The 17209-nt window shown below is 46.9% G+C and overlaps 1 protein-coding gene across 2 annotated transcripts; it reads right to left on the bottom strand.

The window, feature by feature from the left end:
* Nucleotides 1-99: 99 nt before the first annotated feature.
* On the bottom strand, nucleotides 100-6654 carry Lto1 (LTO1 maturation factor of ABCE1). Of its 2 annotated transcripts, none has more exons than XM_051193498.1 (5): nucleotides 6486-6654; nucleotides 5248-5353; nucleotides 3917-3987; nucleotides 1796-1913; nucleotides 100-1516 (listed from the first exon to the last, which is right to left on the bottom strand). In XM_051193498.1, the coding sequence occupies exons 1-5, from the start codon at nucleotides 6575-6577 to the stop codon at nucleotides 1448-1450; spliced, it is 456 nt and encodes a 151-aa protein (XP_051049455.1). In that variant the 5' UTR covers nucleotides 6578-6654; the 3' UTR covers nucleotides 100-1447. The 2 variants fall into 2 exon arrangements, with proteins under 2 accessions (XP_051049455.1, XP_051049456.1); XM_051193499.1 differs by having other exon boundaries at nucleotides 1796-1910.
* Between the last annotated feature and the right edge of the window lie 10555 nt (nucleotides 6655-17209).

Raw genomic sequence — 17209 nt, 5'->3', positions numbered from 1 at the left:
ATCTAACGCAGAATGTGACAGGCATGAGGTCTTGACACCTCAGCATTTTGGTCCGGAGGAATTCAGCAGCTGTCAGTACAAATGATCCCACACATACTATACCTTTAAAATACATTTATTCTCTTCTTCAAATAGAAAAGAAAAATATGATCAAAACAGTAGCCATTGCTCTCTGAGCTCAGCACCCAGAGAAGCATCCTGAAGAGCACCTGCTCCTGGGAGGAGCTGAGAGAATGGTGCAGGACTCCTGAGAGGCCACTGCCAGGCTCAGGAAGCCAGATACATGGCATCCCAAGCCTCACACATGAGCACCAGCCCTCCCTCTGGTCCAGCTGAGGGAAGAGCTCCAGCTGTACAGATGTCCCTAATCTATCTAGATGCTATGAAAAGGTATTTAAAAACAGTGTCTTAGGGTCACAGGCCTGAGATTCCAGATCACCCTTTAAGGTCAGCTTGGGCTTTATAGTAAGACTCTGTCTCTAAAAGAAAATTAAAATTAAAAAAAGAACCCAAAACTCCAAGTGACCCCTTCACATCATGTCCTGGAACTGAAATAGGGACAGTCAGGGTACAATAGGGCCACCCAAAAGAGGGCATATCAACACATGCTGTCATGTATATCCCCCCTTGAGATGCTTGGGAGCACTGCACCTACTTTTGCCAGCTCCCCTTATACCTGCCTGTGAATACCATGCAAGACACGCAAGCTGCTGTTAAAGAAGTGTCACACAGGTGAGCCCCTGCACGTTCACAGCGGCAACCACCATCTGTCTGCTTTAGATCCCAGTAGTTCCCCCATTGCCACTTCTTAATGTGTAGAATTCATCTCTCACCTGGGGCTGCATGAAGGCCATGCCTCAGCTTCCTAGAGATCAGGCTGGCCTTGTCTTCTCAGCTGGGTATCCAGAGGCAAACCAAGCCCAATGGAGCCTGAACCCTGTGCACACTGCAGTAACGTGGGTCTTCTGCCACAGAGGACAGGGTCTCAATGGTGTAGGCAATGAGGGCACTACAGAAGATGAATCTGGGGCAGCAGGTAGCTCTGCCGCCAGGCCCCGTAGACTAGGTGGGTCTATTTCATCACCTCTAAAGCTGAATGATATCCACCTCTGGGGCTGCCAGAGGGATGGAGTGGAACAAAGGAAGCCCAAGTGCACAGCAGGGGCTCAGCCCACATTCCCATTAAACTCTGTTCACATCAGCTTGTCTTCCTTGAGTTCTACCCTCAGGGTAACCTACTCGGACCACTGGAATGACAAACACACTCACTCTGGCCAGCAGCAAGCAGTCTCTGTGCAGAAAGCAGGGTAGTCAATTTTGGCCAGCCACCCAGGAAGAGCCTTAGGGAAGAGGCCACACTGGTCCTCCCACAGAACAATGAGTGCCACTCAGGCTCACTTTTAATCACTCTGACACTTAATGTGCAGACATCTGCTCTTCTGAGTCCTCAAAACGCAAGTCCAGAGCCTTCTGCTGTCACCTTGAAATCAGGTTGCACGTTGAGCAGTGAGCACAGCTGAAAGCACCCAAGAAAGAGATGGTGTCTCACCCATGGTGTCTCACATCTCCTCAACTGATGCTCAGGTTGAGGACACACCTCTGCTTGCCCCACTTTCCCTATCCTGGCACCAGCCCGTCTCAGTCATTCTACAAGGGTAAGCGGAATGAGTTCCTCTGGATGTACACATGGCACACACTACCCAACAAAGCCATCACCTGAACCCTAGGGTCTATGCCCACCCTGCCTTTATAACACACTCAGGCATACCCCAGACAGAAGTTATGGAGCACAAACCTGTCTGAATTTCCCTCGGATTCTGTCCAGGTCTTCATGGAGCCTCTCGTAAGTGGGGTCATCATAGGGGAAGTGTTGCAGCAGTGCAATCAGAGCCTCCACCACCTTCATTTTCCTGCTGTGATGCATGGGGGAAAGGCTGTCACCCAGGGCAACTACAGGACCCAATCCCACTGCATCCTCAGAGCAGGGGGCAGGCTAAGCACACCTCTCTGCTCTAGGCAGTTGCTGGCCACCACCTGCTGTGGAGCAGTCACTCACCAGAAGGCCCTTACTCTACCTGGGGAACAGCAGGCTGGAGCAAGCAAGACCACTGCAAAAAGATGGCAGCCAGGCTCAGCTGTGACTGCCACCCAGTGGTGGCATGAACAGCCAACAAAATTCCTCCTGGATCAGCCTGACCAGTCACTCCTAAAGTCAGGAAGTTAAGACCCTTTGCCTCCTACCTACTCACACTAAAGAAACAAATAGAGAGCCAGGTATGATGACCCAAGCCTTTAATCCCAGTACTTTGGAATCAAGGCAGAGGATTGAGTTAGAGGCCAGCCTGGTCTAAATAATGAGTTCCAGGACAGTGTAGAATAAATAGGCCTTGTCTCAATTAAAAAAAGAAGAAGAAGAAGAAGAAGAAGAAGAAGGAGAAGAAGAAGAAGAAGAAGAAGAAGAAGAAGAAGAAGAAGAAGAAGAAGAAGAAGAAGAAGAAGAAGAAGAAGAAGAAAAAACAACAATGCTGAGTAGTGGCAAACATCTTTAATCCCAGGACATGGGAGGCAGAGGCAAGCAGATCTCTGTGAGTTCGAGGCCAGCCTGGTCTACAAAGTGAGTCCCAGGACAGGCAGAGCTTTGCACAGAGAAACCTTATCTCGAAAAACCAAAAAGAAAAGGCTGCCAGGTGGTGGTGGCACGAACCTTTAATCCCAGCACTTGGGAGGCAAAGGCAGGTGGATCTCTGTGAGTTTGAGGCCAGCCTGGTCTACAAAGCTACACAGAGAAACCCTGTTTTGAAAAGGGAAAAAAAAAAAAAAAAAAAAAAAGAAGAAGAAGAAAGAAAGAAAGAAAGAAAAAGCCAATAAATCTTGTGATGGGCAATCAGAGAGAGAACCCCAGAACCCCACAATTAGTCACAAACACTTTGTTCAAATAAAAGTTGAGTCCCACAGGCAGGGAACTGCATCCTCTTGTCCTAATTCACTAATACCTGCCTCCAGTCCTCCTGGGCCAGGTCAGGCCAGCAGGTACAGGAAGACTGCACAATGCCAGCCTAACCCTATGCATCTATCTGCACACAAGAGCAATATGCCTTTCATTTCAGGGCTCCCTTCTAGCCTCTGGAACAAGGCAGATGGGGCAGCTCACAGGGCCAAGGCAGGCAGAACACACTAAGGCAAGGTAATAAGCTTAACGCAGCTCAAAGAACAGTAACAATCACTAGGGCCTGTGTGTGCCAAAAAGGAATGCTTCAGGATGAACTTTAGATGTCTATACTGGTACATGTCTATGAGCCCAGCATATAAGAAGCTGAGGCAGAAGAATGGCTATGAGTTGAAGGCCAGTCTGAGCCACAGTGTGGAGGCCCTGTCTCCAAAAAAGATGATTCTGTGTTCTGATTGGCTATGAGACACCATGAACAACAAAAAATCAGCATTTTTTTTTTTTTTTTTTTTTTTTTTTTGTGGTCCTAGCTGTCCTGAACTCTCTATGTAGACTAGGCTATCCTTGAACTCACAGAGATCTGCCTATCTCTGCTGAGATTAAAGGTGTGCACCACCACACCTGGCAGAACCAGCATTTCTGAGACCTCATTCCATTGACACTATTACAGTTTGCTATCAAAAGCCCAAGTGAGAAATGGATAGGAAAATAGGATCCATCCAACATTACCTGAGGTGTGGCATCACCCAGAGCTCATCCAGTATCTATGAGGTACCTAACACATTTTATTTATTATTCTTTGAATAACAACAAAGTTGGCCATTACTATTTTCTGTATGCACTAATGACACAGATAACTATGCACACATTAGGAACACTCAGAGCTCCTCCTGGCCTTTGAACTGATAGCATGCTGATGGCTGATGGGAGGGAAAGGAGATAGGAGGGAAGAGAGGAAGGGAGCCTCACCTGTCTTTCTCGCCAGCACCACTATGTAGGAGACATTTCCATGCAAGAGCAAAACCACGGTAGCACCCAATCTGTGAATTGAAAACCAACCCACAGTGAAGGCAGGAAGCATTCAGCCACACCACACCAATTATCAAGATCTCAAAGCTCAGGGCCAGGCAGAGGGCTGCCACATTGTTCTTCAGCTATTCTGGAACCTGTGAGTTTTGGGCAATGGAAACTGAATGGTGACAGCCCCAGTTGAGGAACTGGTCCAAGATGACATCAGTGATGCTCATATGCATGCTGTGAGCTAGCCCCTCATCCAGGTTCATGTACATGCAACAGAACAGAGGGAAGGAGAGTGCTCATCTTCTGAGGACACAGGAAGAAAGAGTGTCTAGTTTTAGAGGTTGGGTAGAAAAAGCAATGTCACTTCTGCCTTGCTCTCACTGGCTACTTGCTCTGGGGTGTCATAAGGACACCTGAGCAGAGGACAGCAGTTACATGGTATGGTATCTTGGGGGGAGATCCCTGATTTAGTCAAGCCTTCAGATGGGACGGAGCTCTACTGACACAGTGCTCCTTACCTGCTGACCCTCAGACACTGTGTGGTATAACCAAAGATGATTGTTTTAGGTCTATCCGTCTGTAGGACCTGCTTTGTGGCATCAGGTATCTGACACTGTCATGACTTCTGCCAGTCAGGGTCAGTGATCTGGAAGAGGTGACTTAGCAAGGAAAAAGATAAGGGAAGAAAAACTATGGAGATTATGAAATTTCACCCCTCTGGGTGAGGACTAAGCTGGCTGCAGACATGAGACGGAGCTGTGATCTCCCATACTTTGGTGATTATGTAAGAATTTTCTGCCTGGTCTATGAATCCCCACCAAAGGCCTTGCAGTAGGAAGAGGTTAGATGCTCTGGCATCAGCAGCAAAGGAAACAACTGTAAAGGAAAAGGATCCATGCCTTTTTCTTTTCCTCTAGGCCACTGGTTTTCAACCTGTGGGTCTCCACCCTTTGGGGGTCACATGTCAAATATCCTGGATATTTATATTACGATTCATAAGAGTAGCAAAATTACAGTTATGAAGTAGCAATGAAACAATTGTATGGTTGGGGGTCACCACAACATGAAGAACTGTAGTGAAGGGTCTCAGCATTAGAAAGGTTCAAAGCCACTGCCTTAAGCATGCTGAATGAATGCTCTGCCATTAAGATACTTTATCCATCTCACTATATAGCCCAGGCTGGCGTAGAACTCCTGCCTCAGCTTTCTGAGTGCTGGGATCACAGGATGGATCACCACAATCATCTATCAAATTACTTCTAAGTGTTCCTCCCACTTACCTCAGATCCAATTTTGGCTCCATGTAATGTGCCATACTGCCTTCCTTCAACGATTCCCAAGCTACTGCCTTCTTCATAGCCTTCCTGATATCCCTCCCCATGGAATCTGTGATAGAGAATTATACTTCATCAGGTAAGACATTGTTCTCTGGAAATTTTTCCTACCTTCTATTATCCAGATCCTACGGGACACAGCAGACTATAGGAGGAAAAGCTTAAAACTCAAGTCATAAAATGCAGGTTCTAAGTCTAGCTCTTCTACTCCCTGGCCCATTACTATGCCCCCACCCTATTTTTGAGACTGGACCTCACTATGTAGCCCAGGCTGACTTCCATCAAGCAACTCTGCCTCCATTTCTTGAATGCTGAGATTACAGGTGAGTGCTGCTACCTCCATATGAAACCACGATGTTTATGGGCTTCGTGCATGCTATGAAAAATACTCTGCCAACTGAGCTACAGCCCGGCCCCTAGAGACCCAAGTTCCTTCTTCTGTAACTGTGGGTAGGCTACATGAGTGACTTCCAAGCCCGAAGAGCACAAGGACTCACAAGGAAAATGTAAAGATGCAAACTCAAGTAAGCCTGGAACACACTAGAAATGTACTTTTCAAAACAGGGTAGCCGCAGCTGAGCCTACATGCCATCGTAAATGAAGTCATCTGTTCCTAAACACTCCAAGGACCCAGGACTCTTCACCACTATCTCTGTAGAGTGAGAGAAAATATCCCTAAGATCATCACAGTATGCCACCATTGCGATGCTCTGAATAGAAGGGTATTGTCTCTCAGGGATCAACCCGAAAACTGACAGTAACTTGCAGGCTGCACTGTGGAAGGAATGCTCTGGAAGCCCCCGTGAGGGGTGACCAGTTCCCCACTCGGCAGGTGGGTGGCCCGGGGAGCGCCTGTGCCTCCGCATATGCCAGGATTCCACTCCCTAAGTGCTCGAGCAGCTCTCTCGGAGAGGTGAGCAGCAGCCGGCAGGGAAAAGCCAAGATGCCCTGGGCCACCGCCCCGCCCCGCCCCGCCCCGCCCCGGCGTTTCCCCCGGGAACTTTCCCAATCCAAAGGGGCCTGCCCGACACATCCATCAGCAGGTCATGAATACTGCCGTATGTGCGACAATTAAAGAACAAGAAGATGTGGCAGCTCGCAGATGGAGAAGGCGGGTGTCCCCGAGGACAACGCGGCTCCGCCGAGCAGCTGCAGGGGCGGGGCGGAACCAGTCCCCTGCCTACCTTTCATCCGCCATCACGACGGCGTCGAACATGTCCTGTTCCACGGCCACGGCGGCGGCCCGGCTCTCCCCGGGCCCTCGCACTCCTGTCATTCTGTGTAGTAGTCGTCAGTCGGCGAGGCGCAGCCACAAACGCCTAGCTTGTCAGCCGAAGGAAGCCACTTCCGTGAATGCCGCGCGGAGCACGGCGGGTAACAACGGCAAGCGAAAGAAGCCAAAAAAAAAAAAAAACCCAAAAATTCTTACCGCTCATGGATAGAAGCTGCAGTGGACGGGGGCTGGTCCAAACAAGTTCCCGCTCCTCCTCCGTGGCACCTCCCTCTCCTCTGTGGGTGGGGCGGGTCTCGCCGCGCAAGGATTGTCCGCTGTGCGGTGCTTGGGACCCAGATGAACTTTGCTTTTATTTTCAAAACCCAAACAGATGGGACCGAATTCACAAACGTAGGTCATAAGGAAATGAGAAAAATTACCAAAAATCTAGCACAGGGACATTGCCAGGAAGTGAAGAAAGGGCCCCAGCTGCAGGCAGCACGGACGGAGGCGGAGCATTCAGCATCCTCAGCTGTCATCCCGCTGTCAATCACTGCATCTGCACACACAGGAGCCTTTCCTGCGAGCTGGAACCGATTTGATACTGCGACATCCTAAAGGACAGCTAATAAATACTGCCCCCAGCCAGGAAAATGTCCTTGGGGGGGAGGGGGCTTTGAAAATGAAAAAGGTTGTGTGTGCCAGTTACCTTGTTTTTTTTTGGTCTTTTTGTTATTTTGTCTTTTTTTTTTTTTTTTTTTTTCCGGAGCTGAGGACCGAACCCAGGGCCTTGCGCTTGCTAGGCAAGCGCTCTACCACTGAGCTAAATCCCCAACCCCGAAAGCTGGCTCTTGCTGCCAGTATTTAAAGCAAAACTGAAGTATTTCATACACAGTCAAGTATCAGGTGGTTCCAAAGGGCTTGCCAGCAGGAGGAGCCACTCTGTCCAAGCGATCCCATCCCATAGACACCCACTCTCCAAAAAGCAGGAATTGAAGTTAGTTCTTGCTTCATTTCCATCAGAGATAGCCTTCCAAAGCAGAGCAGCATTAAAGAGTATTTCAGACTCTCAAGAAGGAGATATGAGATACCAGGGGCTCTCATATGCAAATAAATCAGAGAAAGACAAGAAAATTCTTATCATGCAAGATTAGGCACCTCGGGGGACAAGGGTATCACTATTGCAGGTGTGATGCCCACTATGACAGCCAAAGACATCTAAAATAGCAATGGATGGGATCAGCCATAGCCTGAGCCAGAGTGCTGATGGAAATGAGGCCTTGTGGGAGCCACAGTAAGTTTCTTAGCCAACAAGTGCTAACAAGTTAAATTGCCTCTCTGCGAAGGAGACCAGAGATACACCATTATAGTGGGTCAGAGTTCTGGACACGTGAACAATTACAACAAAACTCCATGGGATTCAGAGGCTGCCTCCAGATCTGAATTTCATCTGTGCAAACAAATCCTTAACTGTAACGAGTGTTTTTTTGAAAATAAGAACTGCCATATCATATACAAAAAAGCATAAGTCTCATGATATGAGCACAGCACGGTGTTGGTTGAAGAAGAGATAAGCCTTGGGAATAGACTAGAAGAGCCCAAGGGTGAAATCTCCTATGAGTAAAATTCCACATTGATAAAAACAGAATCACAAACTCAGGGGAGAAAAGGAGCATTAGCCACTAACCATGTTGGGAATGTATTGGTATCTCAGGAAAAACAAATCCTGTGTGTATCTCACACCGCTCATCGGAATAAAGAAAAAGGACCCCAGGTGATGGTGGCCCACATCTTTAATCGCAGCACTTGGCAGATTTCTGTGAGTTTGAGGCCAGTCTGGTCTACAAATGTGAATTCCAGGATAGCCATGACTGTTTGTTACACAGAGAAACCTCTCAAAAAACCTAAAGGAAAAATAAAAAGGATATTAAGAGGCCTAGCTGGAGCATTCCATAGTAGAAGACACAATTTTCAGTGGGTGGTGATTTTGAAGCAGGGTTCTCTATGTGAAAGGCTGGTCCAAAATTCTCTATATAAGTGAGGCTGGTTTTGAACCCTTCTGCCTCTACCTCCTGAATGATCAGATAGGTAGACAGTCAAGTAGCACTCAATAAACTCTTGATGCATGATACCCTGGGGTTGTGGAAGAGACTGGGAAGTCCTCCGCCTGACTTGGACTGAGATGACAGGCCTGCATGCCACTGGCCCAGCTTTGAGATGTTACTTTAAACAATGAAAAGTGACAGTGTATTTCATGGTGGGAAAATCAATCTTTTTAAACTGGTGAGGCAAAATTTCTTTAGGATCAGAGTGGGCTAAACAGAATTAAGCACCATGGAACAAGATGTGTTTGTTCTTTATGTTACAATTAAAGAAATGATACCTATGCTTGATAAAGAAGTTAAGAAACCAAAAGGCAAAACAGACAAACCAAAAACCACCACAGAGCCAACAAGCTGGGCACGGTGCTCATGCCTTTAATCCCAGCACTTGGAAGGCAGAGGCAGGCAGACCTCTGTGAGTTTGAGGCCAGCCTGATCTACAAAGTGTATTTCGGGACAGCCAGGGCCGTTATAGGGGAACCCTGTCTCAGGGAGGAAAAAAAAGTTTAAAAAATGCATACAAAATAGATTCATCCTAGAAGCATGTATGGAGGCTCCCACCAGTCATCCCAGCTTGTGGGAAACTAAGGCAAGAGAACTGTCATGAGTTAGAGGCCAACCTGGGCTACAGAGTATATTCCAGACTAGCTTGAGCAAAAGAATAAGACTGTATTTCAAAAAAAAAAAAAAAAGTTTAGCAATAGATAAATGAATAAGTCCATCCCAATAGGGTAAAATAGCAGGCTAGTGGGCCTTTTGTGAGTCACAGATTAAAAAATAAGTGTCTGGCCTTTAAATTGGAGAGAGTCTTATGAGGGACAGAAGGGTGTGGGAAGGAGCAGCCAGAGGCAGCATCTTCTTCCAAGATGTTTAAACCCCCTACCTCTCTCTGCTTTGGTAGAATTAAAAGGAACTTACATTGTTCATGGACGTATCAATTTGAGCTGCCTTTTGGTCAGATGGTTCTACAAGAGGAAGGTCACTTGAATACTCTGTCCCCTTTGACATGGTTATTTCACTTTTTTGAACTTTTGTCTTGGGGAAGCAGTTAGAGAAGAGTGGAGATTCTATATCTGTGGTGAGACTTACAAAACTGAGCTGGATTTGATGGCAGACACAGAGAACAGCATACTCAGGCCCTTGGAGACTCACTTAAAGTTAACACAAGAAAAATGACAAAATGTCAACTGTTGCTTGATTGTGATTTGGGAATCCTGGCGCCCTTAGGACTTCTTCCTTTGTGTTCCTGGAACATCCATGATTGTACAGTACAAATCAATTACTTCTATACATTAGAAATCCCAATGACATATATTTTGAAGGTGGAATTAAACAGGTTTTCTGCTATTTCCTAAATGCCTTTTACATTCTTTTACATTTTTACTTTTTTTCTTGACCAAATAAAGTCATCAAACATCTGTAATGTGGAGAAGGGGAAACAAGCAAGCAAAATAATGTATTTCTCCAGTTTTTTGATTGCCAAGTTTTTTTGTTTTTTTTTTTTTTGCTAATATTGTTACATCCCCCTCCCCATTTTCCCCATAAATTTATATCCCCCTCTCAAAATGTAGACAGAATTATGCTTTCAACATATTCCCAGGACAATGCACTGATTATTGTGTGCATATTCTGAGCATAAAAATTATTAGTTGGAGCCAGGTGGTTATGGTGGGAGAGGAGGAAGAGGGGTAGAAGGAAAAGGAGAACTACTTACAGATAAATCCTGAGGCTAGGGGCCCATAAAAGAATGTAACTTACTGTCAATTTTATAATTTATAATTCTGCAAAGTATGGAGAAATAATATGTATCACAAAACTCCACACTGTGGGCTCTGACTCTAAGTTTGGAACATGGCTTTGGTGAGACTAATCCCTGCTTACCTATGTCTAAAATCCAACTTGTCCCAACATCAGAAGCAAAAATACCCGTTATGTGGACTTGAATTTTCAATAAGGTCCAGACTTTAAAAATGGGACCTTAAAAGCAAAGGGGGGGGTGGTTTGGGGGTGTGGCTTGGTGGCAAAGCGCTTGTCTAGAGTTCAGGAGACCCTGGGTTCAAGGCCCAGCCTGGCCAAAGGATCTTCCAACAAGCCACAGGTGTAACACTTTTAAAGCATAAATATTATTGCTTTCAAAATTCTTAAGTAAGTTCCTAATTCAATGTTCATTTCAGTTACTGAACATATTAAAACTGTGTGGGGAGAAATCTGAAATGCTCTTGTTAATGATTGTTTTTGAAGGAATCAATTGTGACAGCCACTTCTGTAACATGGGAGACTTACAGCCCAGATGATAACACTGGACAGATGGCATGAGAATGACTGGGAGGGGCCAATGACAGACCTACAAAGCACATTTTCAGGTGCCTAGAGAGCTGTGTGAATTTGATTTAGGCCAGTAGTTTTGGGATTACTTCTGCTGGACTAAGGATATGGCTCAGTGGCAGGGAATTTACCTACCATCTGTAAGGTTCCTGGTTCAAACCCCAGTTTTACTAGCGTAGAATTATTATTAATATTTCATTTTTTAATGAACTGTACAAAGGAGATGGAAAATCCGCTTCCAGAAATCTAACATACTAAGATTAAACACTATTTTTTAAGGGTCAAGTCTCACATATCCTTCTTCAGGGTTAGAAAAAAGCCAAGACAATCCAACTCAAGTAAAAAGCAATTTCCTCTAAGTTCAATGTTGAAATGTGCTCCCTGTAGTACCTGATATTTGTTGCTGTTTTCTTGTTTATTTGTCTGTTTGTTGGTTTGCTTTGAGGCAAGGTCTTTGCTGTCCAGGCTGGCCTCAAATTCAAGGCAGTTCTCCTGCCTCAGTTTCTGGAGTGCTGAGGTTATAGGTGTGAGTAATAATACAAGGCTTAGCAGTTGATTTCTTTTTAATGTTATATCTAGCCAGGCAGTGGTGGTGCACACCTTTAGTCCCAGTACTTGGGAGGCAGAGGCAGGCAGATCTCTGTGAGTTGAAGCCATCCTGGTCTACAGAGCAAGTTCCAGGACAGCCAGAGTTACGCAGAGAAAAACTGTCTGAAAAAAAAAAAAGTTATATCTGCAACAAAATAGTAGGCAAGTGCCAAACCAAACCTGGCCATGAGGACCTGGAAGAATTTTGGTAGCATGAAGAATATCAAGTAAAACAAAAATGACTCATTTGCTCTGGATGTGGTTCAAGAAAAGACCTTAGAAATATAAACAGATTTTCAGACCAGTGTTCAAAAGGCAGAACTCCTAGGGTCACATGGTAACACTGAGTAATGGAATTTTTTCCCTTTATGTGTATTCTGTCTTGTCATTTGAAAAATGGGCTCTTTACTTTTGTGTGAAGCGGGTAAGCTTTTCATAACAGTTGTGGGGTGGGGGAAGAGGAGCTTAAATTCTTCACACAAACCAATAACCATTCACTTTAAAGAGCTATGTCTGTACCTCTAGTAGTCATTACAGATAAGTGACAACACAATTGGGAAAAAAGAAATGTCTTAGTGTGGGTTCCTATTGCTGTGAAGAGACATCATGACCACAGCAACTCTTAAAACACTTAATTAGGGTGGCTCCATTACAGTTTCAGAGGTTTAGTCCATTATCATCAAGGAGGGGAGTGTGGTGCCGTGCAGGCAGACATGGTGCTAACTGGTCCCCAAGTGACACACATCCTCCAACAGGGCCATGCCCACCCCAATAAATCTATACTTCCTAATAGTGCCACTCCCTATGAGATTATGGGGACCAATTACATTCAAACTACCAAAAGAGGAAACTGGGAGGAAAATCAGGGTCCTTTTTAAACTTTATTTTATGTTCATTGGTGTGAAGGTATCAGATCCCCTGTAAATAAAGTTACAGACAGTTGTAAGCTACCTTGTGGGTGCTGGGAACTTAACCCTAGTCCTCTGGAAGAGCCAGTGCTCTTAACTACAGAACCATCTATCCAGCACCCCCATTTGAGCTTTCTACATAAACCCCCTTCCTGCAACTTCCCAAAGGAAGTCCTTGAAAGCATGGCCGGAAGTGCCATTTTCTATCTACCCCTAACATGCCTCAGTACACGTATGTAGAAAGGCATATTGCTGAACACCCGACTGGCTTAAGAAGAGTCCAGGCTAGCAGAAACATCCCCCCCTTGCTCACCCCCCAAGGCAGCCAAGAGCATTGGCTGGGATTGTGGGTGTCAGCTGCACTCTGCTGAACTGGGGCAGGCTCTGCACTCCAAACACAGGGGGAGGGGTGCGAGGGTGGGGTGGGCTGAGCCTTCCCCTACAGTAGACCTCCTTGAGCCTAGATGGCTCTTAGGGAGATCCTGCCCCACTTACATGCTTTCACAGAAGCAGAGGGACTTCAGGAGCCCGGACCTGCACCCTCGCAGTCATCATGGCTTGGTGCTATGACAGAAATAAGGGAGGAAGGGTTAATTTGGCCCCTGCTTTAGGACAGCGAAGCCATCATGCCTGAGGGTTGGAGCCTTGAGTCACCATAGGCAAGGAGCTTACAGCAACTCCTCACATCTTGAGATCAGGAAACAGAACCAGACCCGGAACTCAACTCCTTCAAGGTCTGCTTCTAGGGGCCTCGTCCCTAAAGGCACACCTTCTTAGGGGAAGTATTCTAAAATGAGAGCTTGTGGGGGAACACTTCACCTTCAAGCTGTGTTGACCTGTGAGGCTGAGGCTCTGAAGTAGGTAATAGTAGTAATAGTACTAATAAAAGTAGGTGAAATGTCAGTGAGGACCCGGTGGTTCTGCTTCCCCACCAGGGACAAGGGTGCCACCATGGGGCAAGCAGCAAAACAGGGCTGGAGAAGTAGGGGCGGGAAGGGAAGCATCTGCTGACAGCCTATTGGCCAAAATTGATCACGCGGCACCCAAACAGCAAGGAAGCTAGGGAAATGGAGTTCGGGTTGGCAGTGTGCTCTTATTAATGTAGTTCTCCCTTTAAACCTAGAGGTAGACCTTGAAGCTTTAAAGGAATCCACTTTTTGCTGTTTTCAGTAGGATTCTGTTCTGACACCTCTGGCAGACAGATCCCTGCCTGGTGTTTTGTTTAACTGGGCCAAGAGAGTTGCCCAGGCTGCCCTTAAATCCAGCAGGTATCCAAGGACGGCTGCTAGCTCCTCACCCTCCTGTTCGCACCTGCCAAGTGCTGGGATCACAGGCTCAGCCACAACATAGGGCTCTCACCTTTCTTCTTAATCTTGAGTCATGATGACTGAAGGGTGCAGGTCCGGGCTCCTGAAGTCCCTCTGCTTCTGTGAAAGCATGTAAGTGGGGCAGGATCTCCCTAAGAGCCATCTAGGCTCAAGGAGGTCTACTGTAGGGGAAGGCTCAGCCCACCCCACCCTCGCACCCCTCCCCCTGTGTTTGGAGTGCAGAGCCTGCCCCAGTTCAGCAGAGTACAGCTGACACCCACAATCCCAGCCAATGCTCTTGGCTGCCTTGGGGGGTGAGCAAGGGGGAGATGTCTCTGCTAGCCTGGACTCTATGAAACCTTGTCTCGGGAGAATATAAACGAGAGGGTAGGAGGATGGGGGTGAGGGGCTGCTTAGCTGTTGTCGTAAAAGGAGTGGGCTAAGCAACTCTCTTGGCCCAGTTAAACAAAACACCAGGCAGGGATCTGTCTGCCAGAGGTGTCAGAACAGAATCCTACTGAAAACAGCAAAAAGTGGGTTTCTTTAAAGCTTCCTCCACCGTCATGGGTTTTCAGAAAGCATAACTGAACATTGCACCACAGCTGTGTATACAGTGGTGCTCAATACCAAAAAAGATTGTGGAATGCAGTGTGTGGGTAACTGAGATCCCTCTGAGGCGGGGAGGAGAACCGGGTGGCTTGCTGTGGGGTTTAAACATGACCTTAAAGTCAACAGAGAGGACTCTGTGTGAGCAATTTTTCTAACAGAGCTTAGAGGTCCCTTCCAAAATGGAAGGGAGAAGTGCCAGGAAGTCACACAGGGCTTGTGCACAGGGCACACTGAACTCTATCCTGACTTTGCCTGGCTATGTAGCAGGCATGTGTTACTCCCCCACCCACCCACCCACCCCCGTGCCCCAGGGGAGGCGGGTCTTACACTTTGACCACTACTTGTTCACCTCTTGACTGACTCTCAGCTCTGGCTCTCATTGCCTCCATGGACTATGAACTCTCTCCATCAGGGAACCCCTGGCTAGTTTTTCCTCTTGCCTACCTGCCCTGGTTGAAGTCCCCTACCTCACATAGCTTCCTAGAACCCCCAGTCTGAAGGAGACACCTTGCCTTCCTCCTGTTGTGGAATATTAGTTTAAAATGTGTTACATTCATTTATGCTGTGGAATATTTGTTTAATGATGCAAAGATGTGTTGCATCTTTTATGCTGCATTTGTTTAACTCTGTAAAGCTGTGTTACTTTGCCTGCCTAAAACACCTGATTGGTTTAATAAAGAGCTGAACAGCCAATAGCTAGGCAGGGGAAAAAATAGGCAGGGCTGCCAGACAGAGAAAATAAATAGGAGGCGAAATCTAGGCTCAAGAGGGGAGAGAGGATCAAGAAAAGGAGGAGTGGAGGATGCCAAGGGCCAGCTACCCAGCCACATAGCCAGCCATGGAGTAAGAAGGAAAGAAAGATATATAGAACAAGAAAATGTAATGAGAAACAGGATAAAATAAATTAGAAAAGCTGGCTAGAAGCAAGCCAAGCTAAGGCCAGGCATTCATAAATAAGAATAAGTCTCTGTGTATTAATTTGGGAGTTGGGTGGCAGGCTCCCAAAGAGTTCAAACAAACAAACAAACAAACAATTACACTCTCCTCTCCTCTATTTAGAAGGAATTCCCCCCACCCACCCCCCCACCACCTCACTCTGACACCAGGTGTAGAGAGGGGGATCAATTAGTCAACCCAGCAATCAGGAAGCTGAGGCAGGATTTCCATGAGTTCAAGACCACCACTTCCTCCTCTGTAGGCAACATTCCTTTTTCAAACTGTAGCAGAACCTTCAGCAGAATCCATCTAGACCTTGCTAGCCCTTTCCTGACCTTGCAAGAGAACTCGTGGCCTCTGGCAGGCCTTCTCTTTTGGGCCTCAAGGGGGCAGGCTTGGTCAGGCGCCAGCCTTTGAGCTTTTGTATTGCTGACTGGGCACTTGCTGTGCACCAAATGACGTCATCATCTGTATTTTTCTCTGATCATACAGATAGGTATTCTAAATAGCAAAGAGATTTTGTATTTTTTTTAATTTTGTTTTATTTGGAGTGTGTTTTGTTTGTTTGGGTTCTTTTTCCTTTGTTTGCTAGCTTTAAATTTTTTTCTTTTTAAATGTACTTGGGGTGGCAGTGTTGGAATCCTATGGCATATATGTGGAGGTCAGAGAACAACTTGATGGAGTGTATTCACGTACTCCACCATGCTGTGAGGCCCATGAATCCAACTCAAGCATCAGCATTGGTGGCTAATGCCTTAACTCTGCTGAGCTGTCTCCTCTGAGATCCTTGTTTGCAAGCCTTCTGAGACAGGGTCTCATGTACCTTAGGCTAACCTCAAATTCGTGATGGCTGGCTGTGAACTCCCAATGCTCCTGATTCAACTTCCTGAGTGCCATGGTGACAAGTAATCAACCAGCGCAGTAAACACTTTGGGGGTGGAGGGGGGGTTCACAACAGTGTTTCTCTGTGTAACAGTTCTGGCTGTCCTGGAACTCTCTCTGTAGACCAGCCTGGCCTTGAACTCAAAAAGATCTGCAGTGCTGGGATTAAAGGCGTGCGCCACCACGCTTGATTTACAGTAAACTCTTGATGAATACCACTCTGGGAGTGTGGAAGGGAATGAACACTCTTTAGCTGCTGTGGGCTCCCGCCACAAATTGGGCCTTCCAGAACCTCTGAGCATTGTCTGAAGCTGTGGGCGAGTAGAAGCGGTCGCCACCGTAGATCAAACTGCTCTAAGGACCCAGAGCGTCATGCAACCGTTGAATTCGTCTCGGGTCACCTCACAGCTTGCAGGTCGTAACTCCACACGCATTAGGGCATTAGGGCATTGGACATTGCAGGACAAGCCCATGGATGCTGCCCTTCAGACTCGTGCGGCGAGTTCCATGAATGACCGCCAGGAGACGCGCTTGCGCTTCAAAAGCTGCGCAGCGCCGCCGTTCGCGGTTTCGTGCAAAAACCTTAAGACCTCATTTCCTTCTTTCCTTCCTAGCCATGACTATTAAGGACCGCGCAGAAGTCAGTACTTACTCTTAGACTGAGGAAGGACATGGCCAGTGTCATTCAGGACACACCCTGAATGAGACATCTGGGCCGCCACAACTGGACACTCAGCCAGCACGGACACACTGGGGTCCCTCTCAGCCTTTAAATTCAGAGCACTTCAGCATCCCCATGAAAATGTCCCAACTGGTCCATGCTGGCCATTGCAGGATGCGCCCCCCCGCCCCCACTTCTTTACCCATCCTTCAGCTCTTTGACCACTCTAGGCCTCCACCTTCCCACCTGGGAAATAGGAGGTTGGGTGCTTATTAGTGTCCCCTAGGGCTGCCAAAACAACAGCTCACTGAGAAATGTGTTAGATGGTGATGCCATTCTGAGACCAGGGGTCCCTGAAGTCAAGGTGAGCAGGGTTA

The sequence above is a fragment of the Phodopus roborovskii genome, unplaced genomic scaffold (assembly GCF_943737965.1).
Source record: "Phodopus roborovskii unplaced genomic scaffold, PHOROB, whole genome shotgun sequence".
NCBI classification, from domain to species: Eukaryota; Metazoa; Chordata; class Mammalia; order Rodentia; family Cricetidae; genus Phodopus; species Phodopus roborovskii.
Note: the sequence above shows the minus strand (reverse complement) of the source record. Positions and strands in the feature narration are given on the sequence as shown.